This window comes from Mytilus edulis, chromosome 4, assembly GCF_963676685.1.
Source record: "Mytilus edulis chromosome 4, xbMytEdul2.2, whole genome shotgun sequence".
Taxonomy (NCBI): Eukaryota; Metazoa; Mollusca; class Bivalvia; order Mytilida; family Mytilidae; genus Mytilus; species Mytilus edulis.
Window position 1 is genome coordinate 87298064 of NC_092347.1, and position 21661 is coordinate 87319724.

At 31.9% G+C, this 21661-nt stretch overlaps 1 protein-coding gene across 1 annotated transcript in view; it reads right to left on the reverse strand.

The window, feature by feature from the left end:
• Nucleotides 1–17269: 17269 nt before the first annotated feature.
• LOC139520889 (sodium-dependent proline transporter-like) overlaps nucleotides 17270–21661 on the reverse strand; it is a 73725-nt gene continuing 69333 nt past the window's right edge. Inside the window, exons 13-14 of the mRNA XM_071313909.1 lie at nucleotides 20250–20420; nucleotides 17270–17937 (exon numbers count right to left, since the gene is read on the reverse strand). Of these exons, the coding sequence (XP_071170010.1) occupies nucleotides 17716–17937; nucleotides 20250–20420 (393 nt within the window). The 3' untranslated portion in view covers nucleotides 17270–17715. The remainder of the gene's footprint in view (nucleotides 17938–20249; nucleotides 20421–21661) is intronic.

Consider the following 21661-nt stretch of genomic DNA (forward strand, 5'->3'; position numbering starts at 1 on the left):
TACAAAGACCCTATTTATGAGTTAATCAATATTGATTCCCAACAAATTGAAGAAAAAAAAAAAAAAAACCATTTTAATGATCATGACCTGACAACAGTATCGTAACTGTCTATTAGTAGCTCAATAACTTTGTACAATGTTTTGAGGTAAACAACAACCTTTGTGTGCCTTGTATAGATTATTACCATAATATATTGGATTGAACGTATAAAATGTCTGCTCGTCGATTTATATTTACGAATGAAGTCCGCAAAAAGTGATGCACATCTAGTCCCATTGAAATTCTGATAGCTTGACGATATACAAATTCTCCATAGCGAACAAAAATGTTATCCAGTAAAAAATTCAAGTCCAGTTTTCGCTTCAAAGCAACAAAGCAGGCTTGTGTGTGTTGTTACTAAAAATGACATATTTTTCGAATTCTGAATTTTTAACTGTTTGCTGTGATTTGAGTGTGAATTAGAACTTTATTAAATTTTGCAATTTTAAATTTGACATGTAATTTTAAATGACCTATATAATATTTTACACTTTTCACTATCTGCGAGGCATTCGATATGGAGAAAAACAACATGACGTTGGAAATATAATTCAATAAATTTTGAAATACCAGATATGTCAGTTATATTATAATGGCACTGTAATATTATTTGTTTTAATTGCACCAAGTTCATCAGTGTCAACCAACCGGAAAGTATAAATGAAGACAGAAAAATCTAATTATCCGGATCTTTTAAGTTTGATTTACACTTCTGGAAAGAAAAAGTAATATGATAACTAAATATTTAAAGCACGCTCATTTCTTAAAGATATTTAAAATTGAATTTTAAATGAATTTTCTCAGTATGTCATCCTTATTGTCTCAGTATTACATTCTAATTTCGTGTAAAACTGGGTTATGAAATTAATATGTGCAACAACCAAGAACGTTCGTGTTGAACAACATTGGTTCATCTAAATAGTACACAAAATATTTATTTCATATAATTTTCAAGGTTCAAATAAAAGAAAGAACTATAAAAAGCATATTAAACACAACCAAACACACAGGAGCCTATAAAGAATGAATGCTCTGCAATTGTGATGAAGTCATCGATCCATTGAAAAATACATAATAACTAGTAGACAAAGTTGACCGCATCTAATACATTTAACTTGAAATAAAGGTTAACAGAGACACAGTCAAGTTTGATTAATGTCTTGATTTACATTTAAACATTACTTAAAAGGGTAGATTGAGAACAAGAATAAAAAACAAATAGCAATGAATTAATGTTGCGATATTTAACTTTCAATTTCTCTGTAGCAACATTTCAGCATCCACTGCATATTGAAATGATGCCTATCAGTTGATACGATATTACATGACTTGTATTTCCTGTTGGTTGAATTAAAATCATCCCGTTGTACGTATAGGGAAAACGGTAGTATTTAATTTTCCCAGCATTAGGTTGGCCTTTTGTGTACCCAAGACAGGATGTAGGAAGTCAACTTAAGAGCGCTGTGATTGGATGTAAAGGTACAATATATTTTTTATTTATCTATGAATAACTGCAGTGTGTATATTTACAATATAAATTTAAAAACCTATTGAAATATTTTCTAGAGAATTATTCGAAAAGACTTGCAAAATTTCATAAATTTGGTGCAAAATGACGGTGGGCATGGATAACATAAACAAGCTCCGTTGGAAGTTGGTCATGATACTATTTGGCTTTAATTTTTAAAACAGAGTAATAAAGTACTAACACAAAATATAACTGTTTTATCCAGGTTTTTATCTTAAAAAGTGGTAAATTTAGAAAATGTTAACATTGTCGCCTATGGCAGAATAAATAGTACCGTTTTCCCTTTACGGACGCCATCACCAGTTGGTTGACAGTAGTGGAATATCCGTGTCACAGACAATAGCGGATATGTTCTCACTGTCGTAACTACAATCCCGTCCCCATTTCCAGACCTTCTTACATCAGCAACCCGATGGTATGCATTATGTTTATGTTTTGTGTTGAAATAAAATGTTTTAGTGTTAATCCAAGAAGGGATATTCTTGTAGTATTACGAACTGCATTGTGTGGCCCTTTATAGTACGCTTTTCCGTGTGAGCCAAGGCTCCGTGTTGAAGGCCATACTTTTTGACCTATAATGATATTTTCTTTACATATTGTGACTTGGATGGAGAGTTGGCGCGCAAACCACAACGTCTTATTTATATATACAATTCCATAACTCAGTCTGGATTTCAAAATGATAGATAATCAGGAATCTGTTTTTATGACATAACCCGAATAATCCAGTCGTTATATTACGATCACTCCATTCTGGAGGACAATGACCGTAAGAGGGCGCTGTAATTATTCGAGTTATTTATGACAGTGCTGTTTTTGAAACATGGATTAAAACTACTGTAATGCATGCAATCGTTATTGATTAGACATTAGTGTTGTATCTTAACAAATTTCATTCTAAAAATATGAGATGTCAGTAAATTGATTGTCTGCCACTCCTGCTCTCCCCAACAAAAGTTATATTCATACTGTAAATGCATTTGTTTTTCTTACACTATTTCATTAACATCAGTAGGTGTGTTTTTACTTAAGGGCTCTTTGCAGACAGGAATTATTAGTAATAAGTGCTATTATAACAATATCAGGTCTGATTTTATAAGTGTTATGTAATGAAAATTTTCTCAGAAATAAGTAAACTCAAAAGAGTGTCCCCAGGTATTTTTATTGCCATATGTGGACATGATTTTATTAATACAATTTTGACCTCCAGTGTAATTCATGGATTGTTTGTTTGATGTATGTCTCGTGCTTAAAAGTTATGTTTGATTTATTAAACTGGGATGGATGGATGAATGGATATTTGAAAATAACCTTAAATCTCGGGGTGGTGGGGGGGGGGGGGGGGATTCCTATATATACAAGGTGATAGGACCTGCCGCTGGAATTAATCACATTTTCGAGCTTGAAAATATGCAAATAGGTAGGGAAACTATCAGAAATATATTATAAGGTCAATAATGTGACCACTGTCATTATTTTTACCATCCGAAAGTCTTGCCTTAAGTAAACATTGCATTAGGAATCCTAGCCTCCAATATTTCACTTTTCAACAAACTACAGGAAAAAAGTGCATTTTTACCTACGCAATATATGAAAAGGGTGGGGTAGCAGAACCCCAGCTAAACCCACAACTAAATAAGTATGTAAATAAATTCAAAAAAAAAAAGATCGATTGCATGACATTTCGGAAGGTTATTCGGAGCTAGTAGTAGATCTAGGATCAATCAGAGCAAATTCAGCTAAATGCCTAAATTTGTAAATCCGTCTATTCAAACATTATCTAGAAAGCACCGCTATGGACGATATTATTGATTACAGAAATCAAACAAGATACTTGTATACACTTAAAAGTAAATAATTCATTAAAAGGTTATACTAAAACTACTTAAAAATTTATTTAAATTAAGAAGATGTAAAACATCAAACTAATTAATTGTTTTAATGAGCACCACTCAAAATTAAATACTTAGCAAGATGGAGGAAAAGAAGAAAGGAAAATCATAATTAATTTTATTAACATTTCCATATTAAATTCTGAACTGATTTTTTTCAATTAAAGTTGATACAACTTTTAGCCGGAAACTGTAACTTATCACGTGATGTTTAGAAAGACCTAAGAAATAGTACCCAAATAAAAGTAAAGTACAGAGTCGGTTATAATCTGATTAATATTTACTGGTAAGAATATTGTAGTTTTCGTGTCTTTTAAGACCACGGCCGACACTCGGCTAACCGAGAGATTGGTCGGTTAATCTATATTGAGTATGCGGCTATATGGGCGATTGGTCTGTTAATCGGGTTGGCTATACGTCTGTTAAGAGTAAAACGCACAATTTTATGTTAAACTCTATCAAATATACATATTTTTGGCATATTATAAGAACCAAATCAAAAAAAGAAAAGTGTCTGACAAAATGATATCTATCATAGAATATTTTACACCTGTAAAAACATTTCATAGCCTGCGCAGTTTTCAGTAAAACTAAAAGGCGTCGCGCAAGTATGTATAATTTATGCTTTTACGCATAGCAATTTTTTAATAGAAGGCAAAACAAACAATCTTAGATATCATTTAAAGGACACAAAATAGTACTTTGGTTCCAAAAAATAAATTGACATTAGTAAATATTTCATAATTGTAATATAACGTGAATAATACCACGTTTTAGTAAAAATTATGGGAATAAAGTCTGTTAATGGGTTGGACAATTGAAATTGTGTCAGTTAAGAGTTATTTAGCCACGGCAATAGTTTTGCTACATTTATATTTTCCCATTAAAAAAGTAAGTAATGAGATGTTCTTGAGTAAGAAAAAAAAATGACAATACGGTACAACAGTATCGTTCTAGTAAGAGCAGCCGCTGGAATATGCATGCATTTAATATTCTCCATTTCCTTTCTCAATTTTATTTAATATCAACGTTTTCAATCAGCCTTAATTGTTGAATCTGTTCAAAGTATCACGTTCTCAAACCCGACTGAAAGTGTCTTTCTAATACAACACAGGGGTACATATAACGTGTTGTCGTTCTCATATGCACATGATATTTGTCACTGGACGTTAACCCCTAATTCGTCAGCATCATTCATTTGGTTCTTTTCTTCTATTACTTAATCATATGTTGTTTTCAAATCATTCTTAAGAAGTAAATGGAAAGGAGCGAATGCAGCTACATTTTGTTAACTTAAGTTTTAATTCATTTTATTCCGTTTAGTTCCTTTCTACATAAGTGCAGAGGATAACTGCAGTTGTCCGCATGTAAACTTCTAGCATTCGTCACAAATATGAGTACATCGCAATCCGTTACTATTTCAACACCCAGGGGTGTTTCATGTCTGTATTCTTATTATTTTTTTTCTCTTTTTTAGCAATGCATCAATCTCTACTATCCTTATCTACTATTTTATATTCTGCGTCTCCATCCAGATTCTCGTGTATACCACGAGGGTCCGGATAGGGGGTGGGGGGGGGGGGGGGGTATTTCTGTATTCTTTAAATTGTTAGGTCACTTTATCTACATTTTATTTATCTTACTCAGTATTATTAATTCGTATATTTTAACTTATTTGATTCGTTCAGGGATAGTCACATGTATTTTCGAAGGTGATAAAAAACGGCGGATAGCAAAATGCATATTGCACAGCAAAAAGCATATTGCACGGTTTATTTATATGTCGTTCATGTATAGGAGACAATATGATATCTATATAATTCAAACAAAATCAAATGACGATTTTGATACAAATATGGTTGGACATTTGATAATATAACAATTATAGCCTATGTATGAGGTCAATACAGGATATATCGACCCAAAGAAGTATTTCGACCTAGGACTTCGTCCTCAGTCAATATACTTCTTTTAGGTCAATATATTCTTTTATTAACCAACTAAGTGCATTATTGCCAAAAGTGACTGTTTATTAAAAATTACATATTTCTGTAATGGCCCTGTTTTTCTGTAATGGCCCTGTTTTTTCTGTAATGGCCCTGTTTTTTCTGTAATGGCCCTGTTTTTTCTGTAATGGCCCTGTTTTTCTGTAATGGTCCTGTTTTTTCTGTAATGGCCCTGTTTTTCAGTAATGGCCCCGTATTAATGCCCAGTTTGTCTGTATTAAACCCTGTTAGGCCATTACAGATAAAACTAAGTTGTTAAGAGTATAATACTTTTTTGTATTTTATTTAATGTAGTAACCAGCAACCAACATTAAAGAACCATATAAAGGGATCACTGTTCATCCTGTTTTTAACACATATCTCTTTCAACTTAATATCTTGGATATTTGGTATATTTAAAGCTTTATAATGGTGAAGTACAAATTATTTTGTTCAAACTGGCAGTAAGACAACTGGTACATCAAGTTAGCAGCAACACATACACTTTTGTTTAGTTGGTTAATAAATGTATTAAGAAATGGGTGTTTTTATAATGGCCCTGCTATATGTCCTCGGTCAGTAATAATGGCCTCGGATGTCTGTAATTGCCCTCGGCGAACTCGGGCAATTACAGACTTCCTCGACCATTATTACAGACATTGGACATATAACAGGGTCATTATAAAAACACCCATTCATTAATACTATAGTATTGCCCTCATACAAAGGCTATAATTGTATATTATTCAACTGTTTATACACATTGATAGTTTAATCAATATCTGATTGGTTGAGACTATCCCACGTGTCATTGAACAAATCTTCATATCTCCCTGAGGCACGGGAAATAAATGTATATTATTCTTTCACTATTCTTTATATTTTAGCATCCCAATAGATTCTATATTTTACTTACTGATGTTTAGTTACATTACGACGTTTATCCCGTGCTTGCATTTCCTATCATGATTTTCTTGAGCTCACAAGGAAGCTATTAAACCAAGAGTTCCAAATGGTGAAGTTGAAATCATCCCTTCGTAAATTTTACGGACGCCATCACGAGTTGGTTGACCGTTATGGAATAACCGTTTCACAAATGATATCGGATATGTTCCTTACGTCGTAACTACAATCCCCTTCCCTTTCATAAATGTGACCTACCGAATTAGACTATTTACCGGATTTGTAATCACATAAGCAACACGACGGGTGCCACATGTGGAGCAGGATCTGCTTACCCTTCCAGAGCACCTGAGATCACCCCTAGTTTTTGGTGGGGTTCGTGTTGTTTATTCTTTAGTTTTCTATGTTGTGTCATGTGTACTATTGTTTTTCTGCTTGTCTTTTTCATTTTTAGCCATGGCGTTGTCAGTTTGTTTTAGATTTATGAGTTTGACTGTCCCTTTGGTATCTTTCGTCCCTCTTTTATCTCTGATTTATATACTGGTTAACAATTAAACAGAATCCACATGATATATGCAACCATTCTTGGATGAAATTAATATTACTTTAATATATACATTTTGTATAACACTTTTTGAAACCATCTTTATCAATTTTCAATTTCCATTGTCTAAATTGTTAATTGTTCATGTGTTGCTATCGTATATTTTATGTTTCATTGCTCATGTGTTGTTTCCGTATATTTTAGCTGCTCGTCTTGAGCCTACCCATTTGATCCGATAACACCCCATATATAGCAATAAAATTGTATTTTTATTGCCATTCATAACTCTTAACAGACCAATTAACAGACCGGGTTTTATACATCCGACCCATTAACAGACCAGGTTTTAAATAAAGATTGATTTATGTCATCAAAATACAGATTTTCGTGTAGATTTTTCACACAAAGATATCAATATGGTTAACAAACATAATGCCTGTCTTTTTTCGATGTTCAAAATATTGCATGCAAGTAAAATCAACCAACGTGTCATTTTGTGTACATTTTGTGTGTGTAAAATGTGCATAAATTTATTGATGAGTAACCCGCCTTTTCATTTTATAGATCGTACTTCGAAGCTAGAAAAATATTAATTACACCACTGGATTCAGTATATTGAATTGTTTTGTTAGACATGAATAATGTTTATAATAAAAATATATTTAAAAAGTTATACAATGAAACATGCCAAACTTTCAATGATTTTATCGATAACACCTGATTAACAGACTTTAGCCAACCCTATTAACAGACCAACCGCCGATATAGCCGCATACTCAATATAGATTAACCGACCAATCTCTCGGTTAGCCGAGTGTCGGCCGTGAAGACGAGGCAGTTAATGTTATGAAATTCAAGGCTAAACATAAGATTACATCATCAATGCAAGGATAAACAGGAAATACATTTCCGCACTTAAATGTACTAAAAAGTCTCTTTTATTAATGTTTAACCGAATAAAAATTTAAACAAACATAAAATTTTAATCAAAATTTTGGAAAGCATACTAGTTTTAGTTGAAATTAATTACTTTGCAATGCCATACTTGTTTCAACTGTCAAATAAAGGAAAGTGCATTTATAGTACAAAATAGTACTTTAAAATTGAATTTTGCAGTTTATTTTGACAAAACGTTATAATTATAAATGCTAGATTTTAATAAAACTTCTTAATAAACCTGGCACGTATATCTTGTTAACGTTCTTTGTTTGCAACTTGTTTGTCAAATTCAGAGGAAAAGATAGTCATTTTATACTGAAAAAGGTAATAACATAACAGAGCAACTTATATTCTAGCTCTGAAATAAATGGGATGAACAAAACATGTAAAAATGGCTATCCGAGTATACGACAATCGCATCATCATGTATTTTATTATTTACTGCAATGAAGCAACATGGAATAGAATAGTTCCTGTGTTTTCTTTTCACTTTGAGTTCATTTATATGTTTTGGAGTTTTTAATCCATTTTCACTCAATAATAAAATTATTGTTTAGGGGCAGGCTGGGCAGCGCGCCTGGGTACGGGATTCTCTTGCTGTATTGAAGAGCCGTTGGTAGCCATATAAATAAACACAATACATTACATATGATCCAATAGAAATGTGAAGTTTTTATATACGTACTACATGTACTATGTATTACATAAAACATTAAATATTTCACAGTATTAATGTCACCTAAACAGTTCAATTTTGATTTGTTTTCATAAGGTTCAGTAAAATTCACTTGAAGTTTAGATCCCTTCGACGGCCGTCCGTTATACGGAGGGGTTTAATAAGTCTCAAAATGTTAAATAATGGTGTCATTGACCTTTCTAAACTAGTTTTAAGTGTTTTATGTTATATATTTTCATGGCGTGATATTTTTTAATCTCAATTTCACTGGCACTTGTTTGTGGAAAAATGATTTAACGGTATTATATGAGTGTTTTGTTTTTTTTTAGTCCATGTTCATTTTTTTCTTCTTGAGAATTGTCAGTCGAACCTCGTTGTGTCAAAGTCTAAGGGACCAGACGAAAGTTTTCGACTCATCTGAGGTTCGACTAATCCAAGGTAGAGTGTGACGTCATATATTTGAAATGTATGAAATACCAATATGTGATTTCTGTAAACTAGATGCATGTTTATTGATCATTGTGCTTTTTTCGATATGATAATATATGATTGTGTATTTATGTTCCTTATTTTTAAGATTCAACACAAAACATTCACAAATAAAATCAATACACAAATATTTACAAAGGTCGGTCCCTATTAATTATGGAATGACTCGAGAAAATATGTTCATAATTAATCTTTAAAGAATGTGAAAAGTGCATGTTCATAGATTAAAAAGACCGACTCATAATAATTAATAAAATATTTTAATCCTTTTAATTATTGTTCTTATTCTAATGGTTAATTTTAATCTCAGCTTGGGTCATTAAAATTCGTTTCGTTTTTATACCAAGTGAAATATTTTTTTAGCGTTTCGCAGTATAGCGGAAAAATATTGTCTTAAAGTTTCTATAATATTTTGTATGGGTCAATGATGTATGATTCGATAGGTCAGGTGACCTACTGTTTTGTTATGTTAATTTGTTTTCCGCGGGTTCGTGAAAAAATTGTCTAGGTGGTCATTCTAGCCGTAGACATCGTACAGTTAAAACTTCCTTTTTTGCATAAATAAAAATGTTGGGTTTTTTTTTATATGATCATGATCATGATAGAGTACGGCATCATTACCCAGAAACGGTTCTTGCATTGCTCCGTGCGCAGGTTTCAAAACTTTATAAGTTGGTTTTTCCTGGGCGGCGAGTGTCTGTTTATGACGGGTATTCATAATATGATATTTATCATTTGGAATGTTCTTGGAAGTTAATAGATATTAGTTACTATTGTTGCCGGAAGTATATATTTTGGTACACAAACTTGTGTGTTAAATAACTTAGTATAGATACTATTACTGTGTTATATATGATGTATGCATATGTATATATGAGATTATTGTATTGTACTGAATTAAAAATTTGATTAAATGATGGCTCCAGTCTGTGTGCACGGCAAAATGCATATTTTAGTTGAGTTAATTCAGGTTTAAAACAAGGATGTGTATTATCGCCTGTTATGTTCAATATTTTTATTAATAGTTTAATTGATGTAATAAAAGCACTAGACATTGGTGTAGACATTGATGGTGAAAAAATTGGTATACTAGTATATGCTGATGACATTGTATTTATTGCTGAAAATGAAAATAATTTACAAACTCTATTAGATGTATTAAGTAATTGGTGTGTTACCAATTGTATGAATGTGAACTTAGATAAAACTAAAGTTGTCCATTTTAGGAACCCTTCGGTTCTACAAACATCTACATCTTTTTTGTTAAATAATAATACAGTACAAATAGTATCTTGTTACCAATATCTTGGTCTATTGCTGACAGAATATCTCGATTATACTGAAATGGCTAAAGCTGTAGCAAGGTCTCAAGTCGAGCTCTAAGTTTATTAATTGTAAAATGTAAAGTACATGGTGGTTTCCAGCACAGTACCTTTACAACATTATTTGATACTCTGGTCTGGTCAGTCATAAGCTATGGTGCATCCATTTGGGGTACTCGTTCTTTTTTTTTTGTATCAACGCTGTCCAGAACAGAGCTATCAGGTTTTTTATGGGTGTTGGCAAGTATACGCCAAATGATGCAATTAACGGGGACATGGGCTGGAGAATGGTCACATAAAAATGCTGTAAACAATAAGAAAAACTGGTGTAATAGAGCCATGAAAAAACTTAAAGATTGTAATTTTGATTTGTATACTAGTATTGATTGTGTGCTGCATAAGAATATTGTTCGAGAAATTGAAAATGTTTTATTTAATAAATATATTGTAGAATGGCAAACAAAAATTTTGTCACAGAGTAATGGTAACAAGCTTCGTACTTATAAGCTATATAAATCTCAATATTGTACAGAGTTATATTTAAAACAAAATATGTCCATTAAATTTAGAAGTGCTTATGCAAAATTTAGATGTAGTGTTGCGCCACTTAAAATAGAAACAGGACGTGATGAGAATAAACCAATAAATGAAAGATGTTGTTTTATGTGTAAAAATGAAATTGAAGACGAAAAACATGTATTTACTTTATGTCCTTTATATGCAGACCTTCGAAATATATTGTATAGTGAAGCTGTAAAACATAACGATCAATTTTATAACTTGTCTATTGACGAAAAGTTTATATTTTTATTCAGAAACGAAGAACTATGTCAGATAGTTGCTAAAACCTGCTATAACATTTTATGTAGAAGAACAAATTTTTTATTTGTATATAGCTGATGATATATTTTAAATCTTAGATATGTGTAGTTTTAAAATTGTATAAATTTTGTATATAATTAATCCTTTAATATTAGTCTCTCATAATTCTTAATAGAATGGCACTTGTATATGTTTTAGTATTTAAGCTAATGATATTTTACTGTTAGTTTTAATATACAATATGTTTTATAAATGTTATCCAATATTTCATGTTATACGCAATGTTTTATATGTTTATTGGTATTTCTTTCGATTTAAAAAGGCATATTTTTAATAGCTCCGACGTGCAGAAATGGAAGATATTTTCTATACTTCGGAAAATGTGAATATGATTTTCGACAACTTTTAAACCTAATTAGATCAGCTTTCGATTAAATGTTATTCCAATCCTGTATCGTCCAATCAGAAGTCGTATAGGATTCTATTCTGAGTACCATCTTGTAACCTATAGATGTTTCCAAATGCGACTATGCATGGTACCTATAGAACACAGAGGCATGATGATTAATTTATTGTGGAAGGAAGAGAAGCAACACAAAATGAGGTCTTCTCGTTTAATAGTATAGATGTTTCCATGAATTAAATATATGTGCAAGTTTAAAACCGGAAGTCTTGTATGACTTATAAGTTGGTCTGATGACGGAATCAATATCCGGACGCCTTTTTTTGCATTTAAAGAAGTTAGTGGGGTATAAAAGCACACCCATAAACATGTGAACACAGGAAATATGTGTTTGCTGTAATAGCGGACAAGAATAAAATAGCTTATGTTCTTTGTGTTGATTTCACCAAATTGTTTCTGATTTTTTTTCATGGAATGATGTCTAAGACTTCTTAGTCGTATCCCACATTTCTGCATGTATGGTTGGCGTGCTTCTTGAAATTGCTGTGCCATCCCTCTTAGTGGTTGTTGGCGCGTGGTCCTTGGTTGCTGAAATGTTCCAATGTTGACGGTTGTTTCTTTCTACCCAGTACTCTGTGACATACTCGGCAAAAGCGGTTGTGTCGATGGTAATCTTTTCGGCATCTTCTAGTGCTATAAACAATACATCTTCAACAAGCTCTGGTGGAGCAATGGGTAACACTACTACACGTCTTATGTCCTCGTTGTCTTTGTAACTGGTTGCGATATTTGTATATTAATAGTATACACAATAAGCAATCGCACATGCATATCTTATGTTTCAGATACTGAAATGACTGTACAAAAATACAGCATATAGAAATCAATATCACAAAATACAACACAGAAAAACTGACACAATAACATCATATACTACAGTTAAAAGAACATGAACTTATGTGCGGTAACCGATTCCTATGTCACAGGTGCAAACGAGCGTTTTATTCATGACAAATACAAATCGGTAACACATACTTGTATTTATTACTAATCCAAATACAATCTTAAGGTGTATGGTTTGGCCATATTGAATCTAAGAAATTTTGACAGGTTCTTTGATTTGGTTTTACTCACACTTTTAAAATATACTGTAACAGTTTATATTTCAATTCATTACAGTCACCGTAAATCGTTGATTCGAATTAGGTTTTCAATGTCTTAATCTATATATAAATTCCTCTCCCATTTTCTACATGATTCTATCAAAACTTCTTTGTATTATTTCTTTTATGAATCTAACATCTTTAAACAGCTTTATGTAGGTTAAAATGTTGTATACCATATCCCATGTTTATATAGGTTAAAATGTTGTATACGATGTCCCATGTTTGAAACTTTAATAGTTTTCTACTCAGTCATGTTTTCCTTTATGAATATTCTATGTAATCAGATAAGACATTTTAATATCCTCTTCTATGAAAAGATATTAAAAGAATTAAACACAATGAAAACAGACGTTTACCGTTGTTTAAATCTAATAAATTGATTAAGAAGACAAATGTATTCCGATTATTTTCTCGTATATTGAAAACATCAAACAATGAATTTCGCCTAAATATATATATTGTACCAATTGAAAGCTTGGTTTTACTTCTTCACGTTCAATGTACCGAACAAAACCTAAGGGAACCACATAAACTTTAACGTCCCCTGCTGTTATGGCCTGACCATTAAGGTTAACCGACGATTGAACTCAAGGAGAAAAGACTATCAGGTGCTGATACTTTAATTAAGAAAAAATCTGACATATGGTAAAAAGCTTAAATACAAATAAATACAATTTTACAATGTGTTGAATTAATGTTATAATGTATGAATAAATAAACTCATCATAGATATCAGGATTAAATTTTGTAATTACACTAGAGGCGCGTTTCGTCTACAAAAGACTCATCAGTGACGCTCGGTTCCAAAAAAGTTTAAAAAGTCAAATAAAGTACGAAGTTGAAGAGCATTGAGGACTAAAATTCCTAAAAGTTTTGCCAAATACAGCGAAGGTGATCTATTTCTGGGGTAGAAAAGCCTTAAAGCCAAAAATTCAAAAGATTCGTAAACAGTTAATTTATAAATATGACCATATCAATGATAATCAGCACAGAAGTACTGACTACTGGGCTGGTGATACCCTCGGGAAATTAAAATTCCACCAGCAGTGGCATCGACCCAGTGGTTGTAACTATGTCGAAAATAATTGATTGCACAGTCTGTTCAATCCGAGAAAATGTTGTACTCTCAAGAGCAGTTAAATTTCCAGTGTTTCGCAGAGAAAATGTTTAAATAAGTGTAATGCAGTTTGAAGGCTTCAAATACGATGTTATAAAGTTAACTCACTCTGTGGTAAGCCACGAATCGTGTCCTAGATGATGTTTGTACTTATCCAGTTATGGAATGACCTTGCAATTCGAGATACGTGTAAGAAAAGGAAAGGTAATAATGATACGATATTTTAACGTTCTTACAAATTCTTATAAGGCTTAAAGATGAATAATCCTCTTAGACTTGAGCATATAAACAGATCAAAAGAACTATATAATTGAGGAACGACGTAACAGAATAACTGATATGCAAGGGTCCTCGTCATATAAATCAAAACTTATTGAAGATGACACGACGACAATTCTACTATCTTAAGATCTGAGACAGACATGATATTGTATCAGTCAACCAATTCGCGAAGGCGACCGTAAAACGTCTGGGTGTCTATGAGTATTTGTTCCGTTCGTCCTCATGACTATTTTCGAGTACCTTAGATCACTCCATGTTCTTTGATGAAGTTTGTGTTGCTTATTCTTTAGTTATATATTTTGCCTTTTGAAGACATTTGTTTTTCATTCGTCAATTTTCGTATTTACCATGTCTTTGATGGCTTCTTTTCGACGTATGATTTTGAATATCATTTGGTATTTGCCTTCTTTCTTTTTTATGACTACTGCAGAGCTAAGCAAACAAGATAGTGATATGCAGAACAACTAGTTTGTGTACCATTCTTAGCATTTATATTAAATGATCTTATTGTGTTCATTAACGAGTTTAAAAATGACTAGTTTGAATACTTATCTAAGTCATCAGGAATACCCATCTTTTCATTTGATTGTTATACTTTAATTTAATAACGTAATATAATAATCAAATCAAATCTTTTTAATGTAGATAAGTTTGAGACTGAAAGGAAGTTTTGATCTTACTGATCTTTTCAAGAAGAGGTATTACCATATCTTTTATTCAGTCGTGTGTCAATTTAAAACAATTTAGACTTAGGTTGATTCAAAATCAGTAAATTAAATGTTGTTTTGGCACATATAAGGTCTTTTTAAACGTTGCAGATTTGTTAAATATAGATTTTACCTCTGTATCAAGTGGGTTACGATATATCTCAACTTGAGACATTTAAATTTTCATTTTAAACGCAATGCTCGCAAAGCTTTGAAATATTGAAATTTTACCTTTCGAAAGTGGAGAAATACATATATTACATTGCACAAGATTCGGTCTCTGATCATTTTTAGACGATAGGTTTTCACTGATCTGCAAAAGATGTATACTTGAAATGGGTTTCTTTTTTCATCAGGTATGGTGGGTTTTTTTCCTGACGTCACAAATTTAGAGGAAAGCAAATGCAACGTGAAAAAGGAAAACCAAGCTTTCAACTGGTACAATATATATATTTGGGCGAAATTCATTGTTTGATGTTTTCAATATACGAGAAAATAATCGGAATACAGTAATCTTTTCCCAATATTGCTCAGATAGTATGTTTGTTTAACCATATGTATTCTAAAAAACTATAAAACATTTTATATTGGTTTAAATTTCGATAATTTTTTCTGAATAAGTTTTTATCAAACCATTTGAGTTCTCAACACTGTATACCATCATTCCTTACGTGAAATTGAAAAATCGTCTAAAAGAAGTAAACCACAAATGGTTTTCAACATAATAATAATACCATACGCTATAAATATATTACCTTCGGATACCATACGGTATATTTTGTTTATAGTGCATAGATTACCTTAGCCGTACTTGGCCCAACTTTTGGGTTTTGGGTCCTAAATGCTCTTTACCTTTGTACTTGTTTGGCTTTATAACTATTTTGATCTGAGAGTCACTGATGAGTCTTGTGTAGACGAAACGCGTGTCTGGCGTATTAAATCATAAGCCTGGTAGCTTTGATAACTATTAACACCACTGGGTCGACGACACTGCTGGTGGACGTTTAGTCTCCGAGGGTATCACCAGCCCAGTGGTCAGCACTTCGGTGTTGACATGAATATCAATTATATGATCCTTGATATAGATTTTCTGTTTACAAAAGTATGAATTTTTCGAAATTCTATGGATTTTCTTATCCCAGGCATAGATTACCTTAGCCGGCGTATTTGGTACAACTTTTGGGAATTTTGGGTCCCAAATGCTCTCCACATTTGTACTTGTTTGGCTTGATAACTATTTTGATCTGAGCGTCACTGATGAGTCTTGTGTAGACGAAACGTGCGTCTGGAGTATTCAATCATAAGCCTGATACCTTTGATAACTATTATAAGGGTAAAACATGCTTCACATAGAAACAAGTGGTCAGTATACTGGAGTTTCTTATTGACAACTTATTTGTTGAATTTGGCGGTAAAACTACAAATTGTCTGCATTCCTATTGGAAAGTACTGTACGGCTCTCTCCTTGACGACCTCTTCTTATTTTCACACGAGTCGATTTCCCCCACCTGATTAGCAATATACAACTTTCACCTATATATGAGATATACATTTTGATATTCAACAGCTTGCTGCTGTTTCTTAAAATTTGTTAAACGTCACAAGTATCTGAGCAGTAAGTTTATGAACCAGAGTTATGTCAAAAAACGTCTCGTCCTGAGGGCTCTCATCTAAAAGAATTCATCGAAAGAATCCAGATACTTGTTGATAAATATTACGTATCAACTTCACAAATTATACACTTAAAGTTCTTGAAGTATAGATTATATGTACTGTAAGTCATTATAATTACGTACCATGGAGTTCTTTTATTTGTCTTTGCTAATTGTTACTTTAACTGGTTAGTCTAGTTTTGGTATAATCTATTTGACGTTGCTCGGCACTTATACATCCCGTTTTTGTGTTATTGTCCTATGGTAATTATTTGTATTCTTGTCTTTCAATTTTGCTAATTTAAGACAACAGAAATTTACCGCTTTCCAAAAGTCATAAATCGATTGAGAGAAAACAAATCCGGTTAAAAGTTAAAACCGAGGGAAACACATCAACTATTAAAAACAAACCATAGGAACAACAGGAACACTGACAAACGCCAACAAACTATAAAAAACTAAAACTGACTTGGTACAGGACATTTTAAGAAACAAATGGTGGGTTGAACCTGGATTGATGGCTAGCCAAACCGCCCGCTTTTATGGCTATGTTTCATATAACATTAAAATGACAACATTACATGACAGGATTACAATACAAATAAATGGGAGAACATATAGGACTGAGAAACACACGCATAATATCTATCAAAAGGTACAAGGTTTTAATATATCTATCTATTTGTGATATTTTCATCAATTATGCCTGTTTGTTTTCTTCACACATTGTTGTCAAAATAATGGATTGTTTTGCAACTGTCATATAAGCATAAGGTTAAGCTAGCTATGAAACCACATCAACAAAATAACATGATAATTTACTGGTTTATAAATTCATGATTTGATACAATACTTTTACAATAATACAGTTAGTTCTCATGTATAATGTTATGTATACCCGAAATAATTATAAAGAAATCATGGAGATTGTTTTCACATTGAATGAAATTTTAAAATACAGGTGCTGCTCCATTAATATTCGGCCATAGCATGTGATATTTCACAAATGTAAATAGATAATACACCTCTGAACTGTAATTATAACCAATAAAAGTTGTATCTTTTTTTAAATGAAAAGTCATTTTATGATAAAAATAACAATTTCACAAATAATAACATCGTGTCGATAGACAGTTAAATTCACAACCGGTTTCGATTGTCAAAGCTGTGCCCAAGGATAAGACGAAAGCTCCAACTCCATACACTAAACTTTGAAATGAAGACATCCAAAGACTCAAATATACTTTGTCAGACTTTGACAACTTCTGTGAATTCAGGTGGTCGCATAACAATTTCAGTCTCCGCTTTCTCTGCTTGTGAAACATTTGTTTCAGGTTCATTTTTGTTTCCCATGACTGAATTGCTCGGCGATTTAGAAGACGCAAAGCCGGTATTGTTCGTTTCTGAGTTTTCTTCTGTATAACTGTCGGTGGCATTTAAACTATCTGCCTTCAACGCTTGAATACATTTCTGTAAATAATAGGATATGGTACAATATTTTAAGTTAAAATAAAACATATGCTAAATTTAAGGTTGTGATGCATGTATATATATATATTTAATAGCGTCTTAAACGTCACAAATACGTGTATCTTTTGTTGAAAAATCTGTGTTCTTTAACAAATTATATGTGTTTCCCTCAGCATTTATCAAAACGTCATTACGAAAATATTTGTGTCTCAAAACTGCAATGCTACTTTTATATTCTAATATCAAATCGATATCAGTTAAGGATTTTGAACACTTGACATTCGTTTAACATTGTACATCGAGGCTAACAATTTATCGCAATAGAAAAAAAAACAATGTTTCAAAATTAAACTAATTAGTTTAGTCAGTTTTCAACCGTATTATTAATGTGGTTTTTTTTTAAATACAGTAGTGAAAACAGTTAGATTCTTAAAACTTCTTCTCTCAATATACCCACATTAGTCGTTAGCTCTTTTTGTGTTCGTGAACGGTATCAAACAGTAAAATATATTTCGAAACACTCAGATCGTTACTTTGGTTCTCTTTCTGTTTGTCTAATTAGCTTCTTTGAATTTTGTTTGTTTGGTTTGATCTAGTAAGCAAAGACATTTCAACTTATTTTTACAGTTTGTACATATTTTGTGCTGTTAATGAACGGTCCTAGGTTATGGAGGGAGACTTCAGCTCTTTAACACCACCGCATTCTAAATAAACATGTCTTAAGTCACGACACAGTACTGTTATCTACTTTGTGAAAAGGACACGGATTAGAATAATCATAGAACAATAATTTTAGCTATGTGCCGTTTCAAGACAGATCTTAGGGACAGAGATCTGGAACTCGACAATGGAGGCCAGATATTTGAGTGTGATGATTTCTTCGTACTTATAAATATAATTATTTTCTGTGACTGTATCTTACATTTATTTACAGGATCCTTTACTATAGATAATTTAGCTGATCTGTAAAAATAAGATCTCCATGCCTTATTTATTATGTACTGTAGTACGACGCTAGATTAAAACTGACGTGGGAAGGTAACACTCGGCCACCGAAAGCTTTATTTTAGGAAGCCCAGGTGGTCGTGTGGTCTAGCGGGGCGGATACAGTGGAGGCGATTTGGTGTCACTATACCTCAGTAGCAGGGGTTCGGATCCCGGCGAGGGAAGAACAAAAAAATTGCGAAAGCAAATTTACAGATCTAACATTGTTGGATTGATGTTTAGACGACAGTATCAAACAGTAAAATATATTTCGAAACACTTAGATCGTTACTTTGGTTCTCTTTCTATTTGTCTAATTAGCTTCTTTGATTTTTGTGTGCTTTGGTTTGATCAAGTGAGCAAAGTCATTTTAACTCATTTTTACAGTTTGTACATATTTTGTGCTGTTAATGAACGATATACTACTAATGCCTTTACTTGTATTCCGTCCATTGGTTAATTAGAGATTCTTTGTGATTTTATCGTACAAGGATCTACAACTCTGACTTTATCGAAGTTTCATTGTAAACACATTGATAGAGTTCCGAGTGTTGTTTAGTGAGATTCTGATTAACATCGAAATACTGCAATTATGTTGATATGTCATAATTTTTGGAAAAATAATGATAGAAAGAATAAAACACAAAACCAAACAACAACACCTTCTTAATTTGATAGTCAGTGTGGTTTTAGATTTAAAACAATTTACATTAAGCCATTTTATTGGAAAAAACCGTCGATGTACAGATGAGACTAATAATGTAAAAGAATTGTGTAATTTAGGTAAATTTATATTTAGATCTTTTAAGCTTAGATCCGAAATGTTAAATTAATGTTTGTTTATTTACAACACCTTCTGCTGTCACATAGTCTGTGTTTATGTATGTATTCTATGTATTAACAATGTTGATATAATTGTATACCTATGGTTTATATAGACTTTGCTAATAAAGATATATAATCCAGATTAACGTATACACATGCCTTTAATCATTATTTTAGATAAGTATGGTATTATGATGCATTTTCTGATGTAATTAGTAAATGATGTTGTACAAATCGGACAGACATGATAATACGTTGATATTGACACGGGAACATATGTTAATAAAAAAGAAGAATTTTGTCTACTAGTTAAATTCAAAGTTGGTCCTCTGGATGGGAACCGTTTACCTTAGATGATTAATAGACTTTTTGTTTTATTATTGTTCAAAGATCTATTTAGATTCTCTTTAAATTGTATATATATTTGTTGTAGTATTGAGCTTTTACTAAAAGTTTTGTCTCTGATTATTTGCTAGCGTTGATACATTAGTATTGATAACTACCTGCTTGAAATTTCCTTTCCCTTTATAAATGGCATGGACTGCTCCAAGGATCATACAACAGGAAATTGGAGAGATTGAAATGATCCATCCAATCTTCTCTGCCCATTGCTCATCATATCCAAATATAGAGTACGGGTACACATTTAGAGCAAAGTAGTAGATAAGCATTCCCTGTGTAAAAATTAAACATGCAAATCGGATAAAGTATGACTAATTGCGATGCAAATTTGAAATATTTTAAGGACATTTTGGGAACAGTCTTGGTTTGTCTGATCGTTCCGCTGGTTGATAACGTTTGGGTTTTTTTAATTCCACTCTTTCAATTTACCTTTTTGACATTCTTTTAAGTAAATGATTAAATAGAATATACCATACTAGTTTACGGTCTTTTTATTTTCTTCTTCTCCGTTAGATCACATTGCACCATTTAAAATAATTTTAATTAATATTTGGATTCCAAATCTGTTTACAATTTTATTTCTCATTTCAAATAAAATGAAAAAAAGACCAACTATTCTCGTTAATATTGCTTTTGCTATATCTATGATCAAATATGGTTAGATTTAAAAATAAAGCATCATATATATTTTTTTTATTATTTAAAAAACAAAACGATAAATTGAAACTTTTTCATTTACAAAGGTGATGTAAAATATAAAAATGTTAAATATACAGATCAGAAATTAACGGAAAAATTTAATCACTCAATGTACCATCGCTTTTGAACACAGGGTATGTTTAATTTGAAAAATGTCACTATCTTAACAAATAATGAATACATTGACTGCGGTATCGATGAATGTGAAGAAGATCGTTTGATTTAACCTATCTCAGTATAGCAAGAAGTCGTTGAACTTCTATTTCAAATATCAAAGTTCTTCATCATTTACATCTGTATAAAAAGAAGTTAACCACAACTGGGCTTGTCTTTAAGCCCCATGCCATGTGTCTACACTAGCCTTCTGCTACTTACAATTCACACAATGATTCAAAGGTCTATCCGTATGTTTTGAATACAATGGCATGAAAGCTTATTACATCAGCTATTTTAAGGTGCGTTTTAATACTTGTAACGACAGATGTCATGTAGGATTTTTTGTCAACGTGCATTAGTTATGACTTGCAAAATAATGTAGGTTTAGTCTACTCCGTATTGTAAATCTGTATTTCAAAGGGTTATTACTGAAAATATTGAATGACATTCTTATATATTTGTATGTACATTTAACTATTCGAATATCAACTCTATGAAGCAAAACGTTTGACAATATCTTGATATAAAATGTGTCAGAACCAGTTTGACGGTTTGCTATGAAAGCCTTAAATCCGTATAATTGATGAACAATTTACTTGAGGCAAAGATGAAAGATTTGATACCAACAATTTAAGGGATATACATTTTGATAATAATT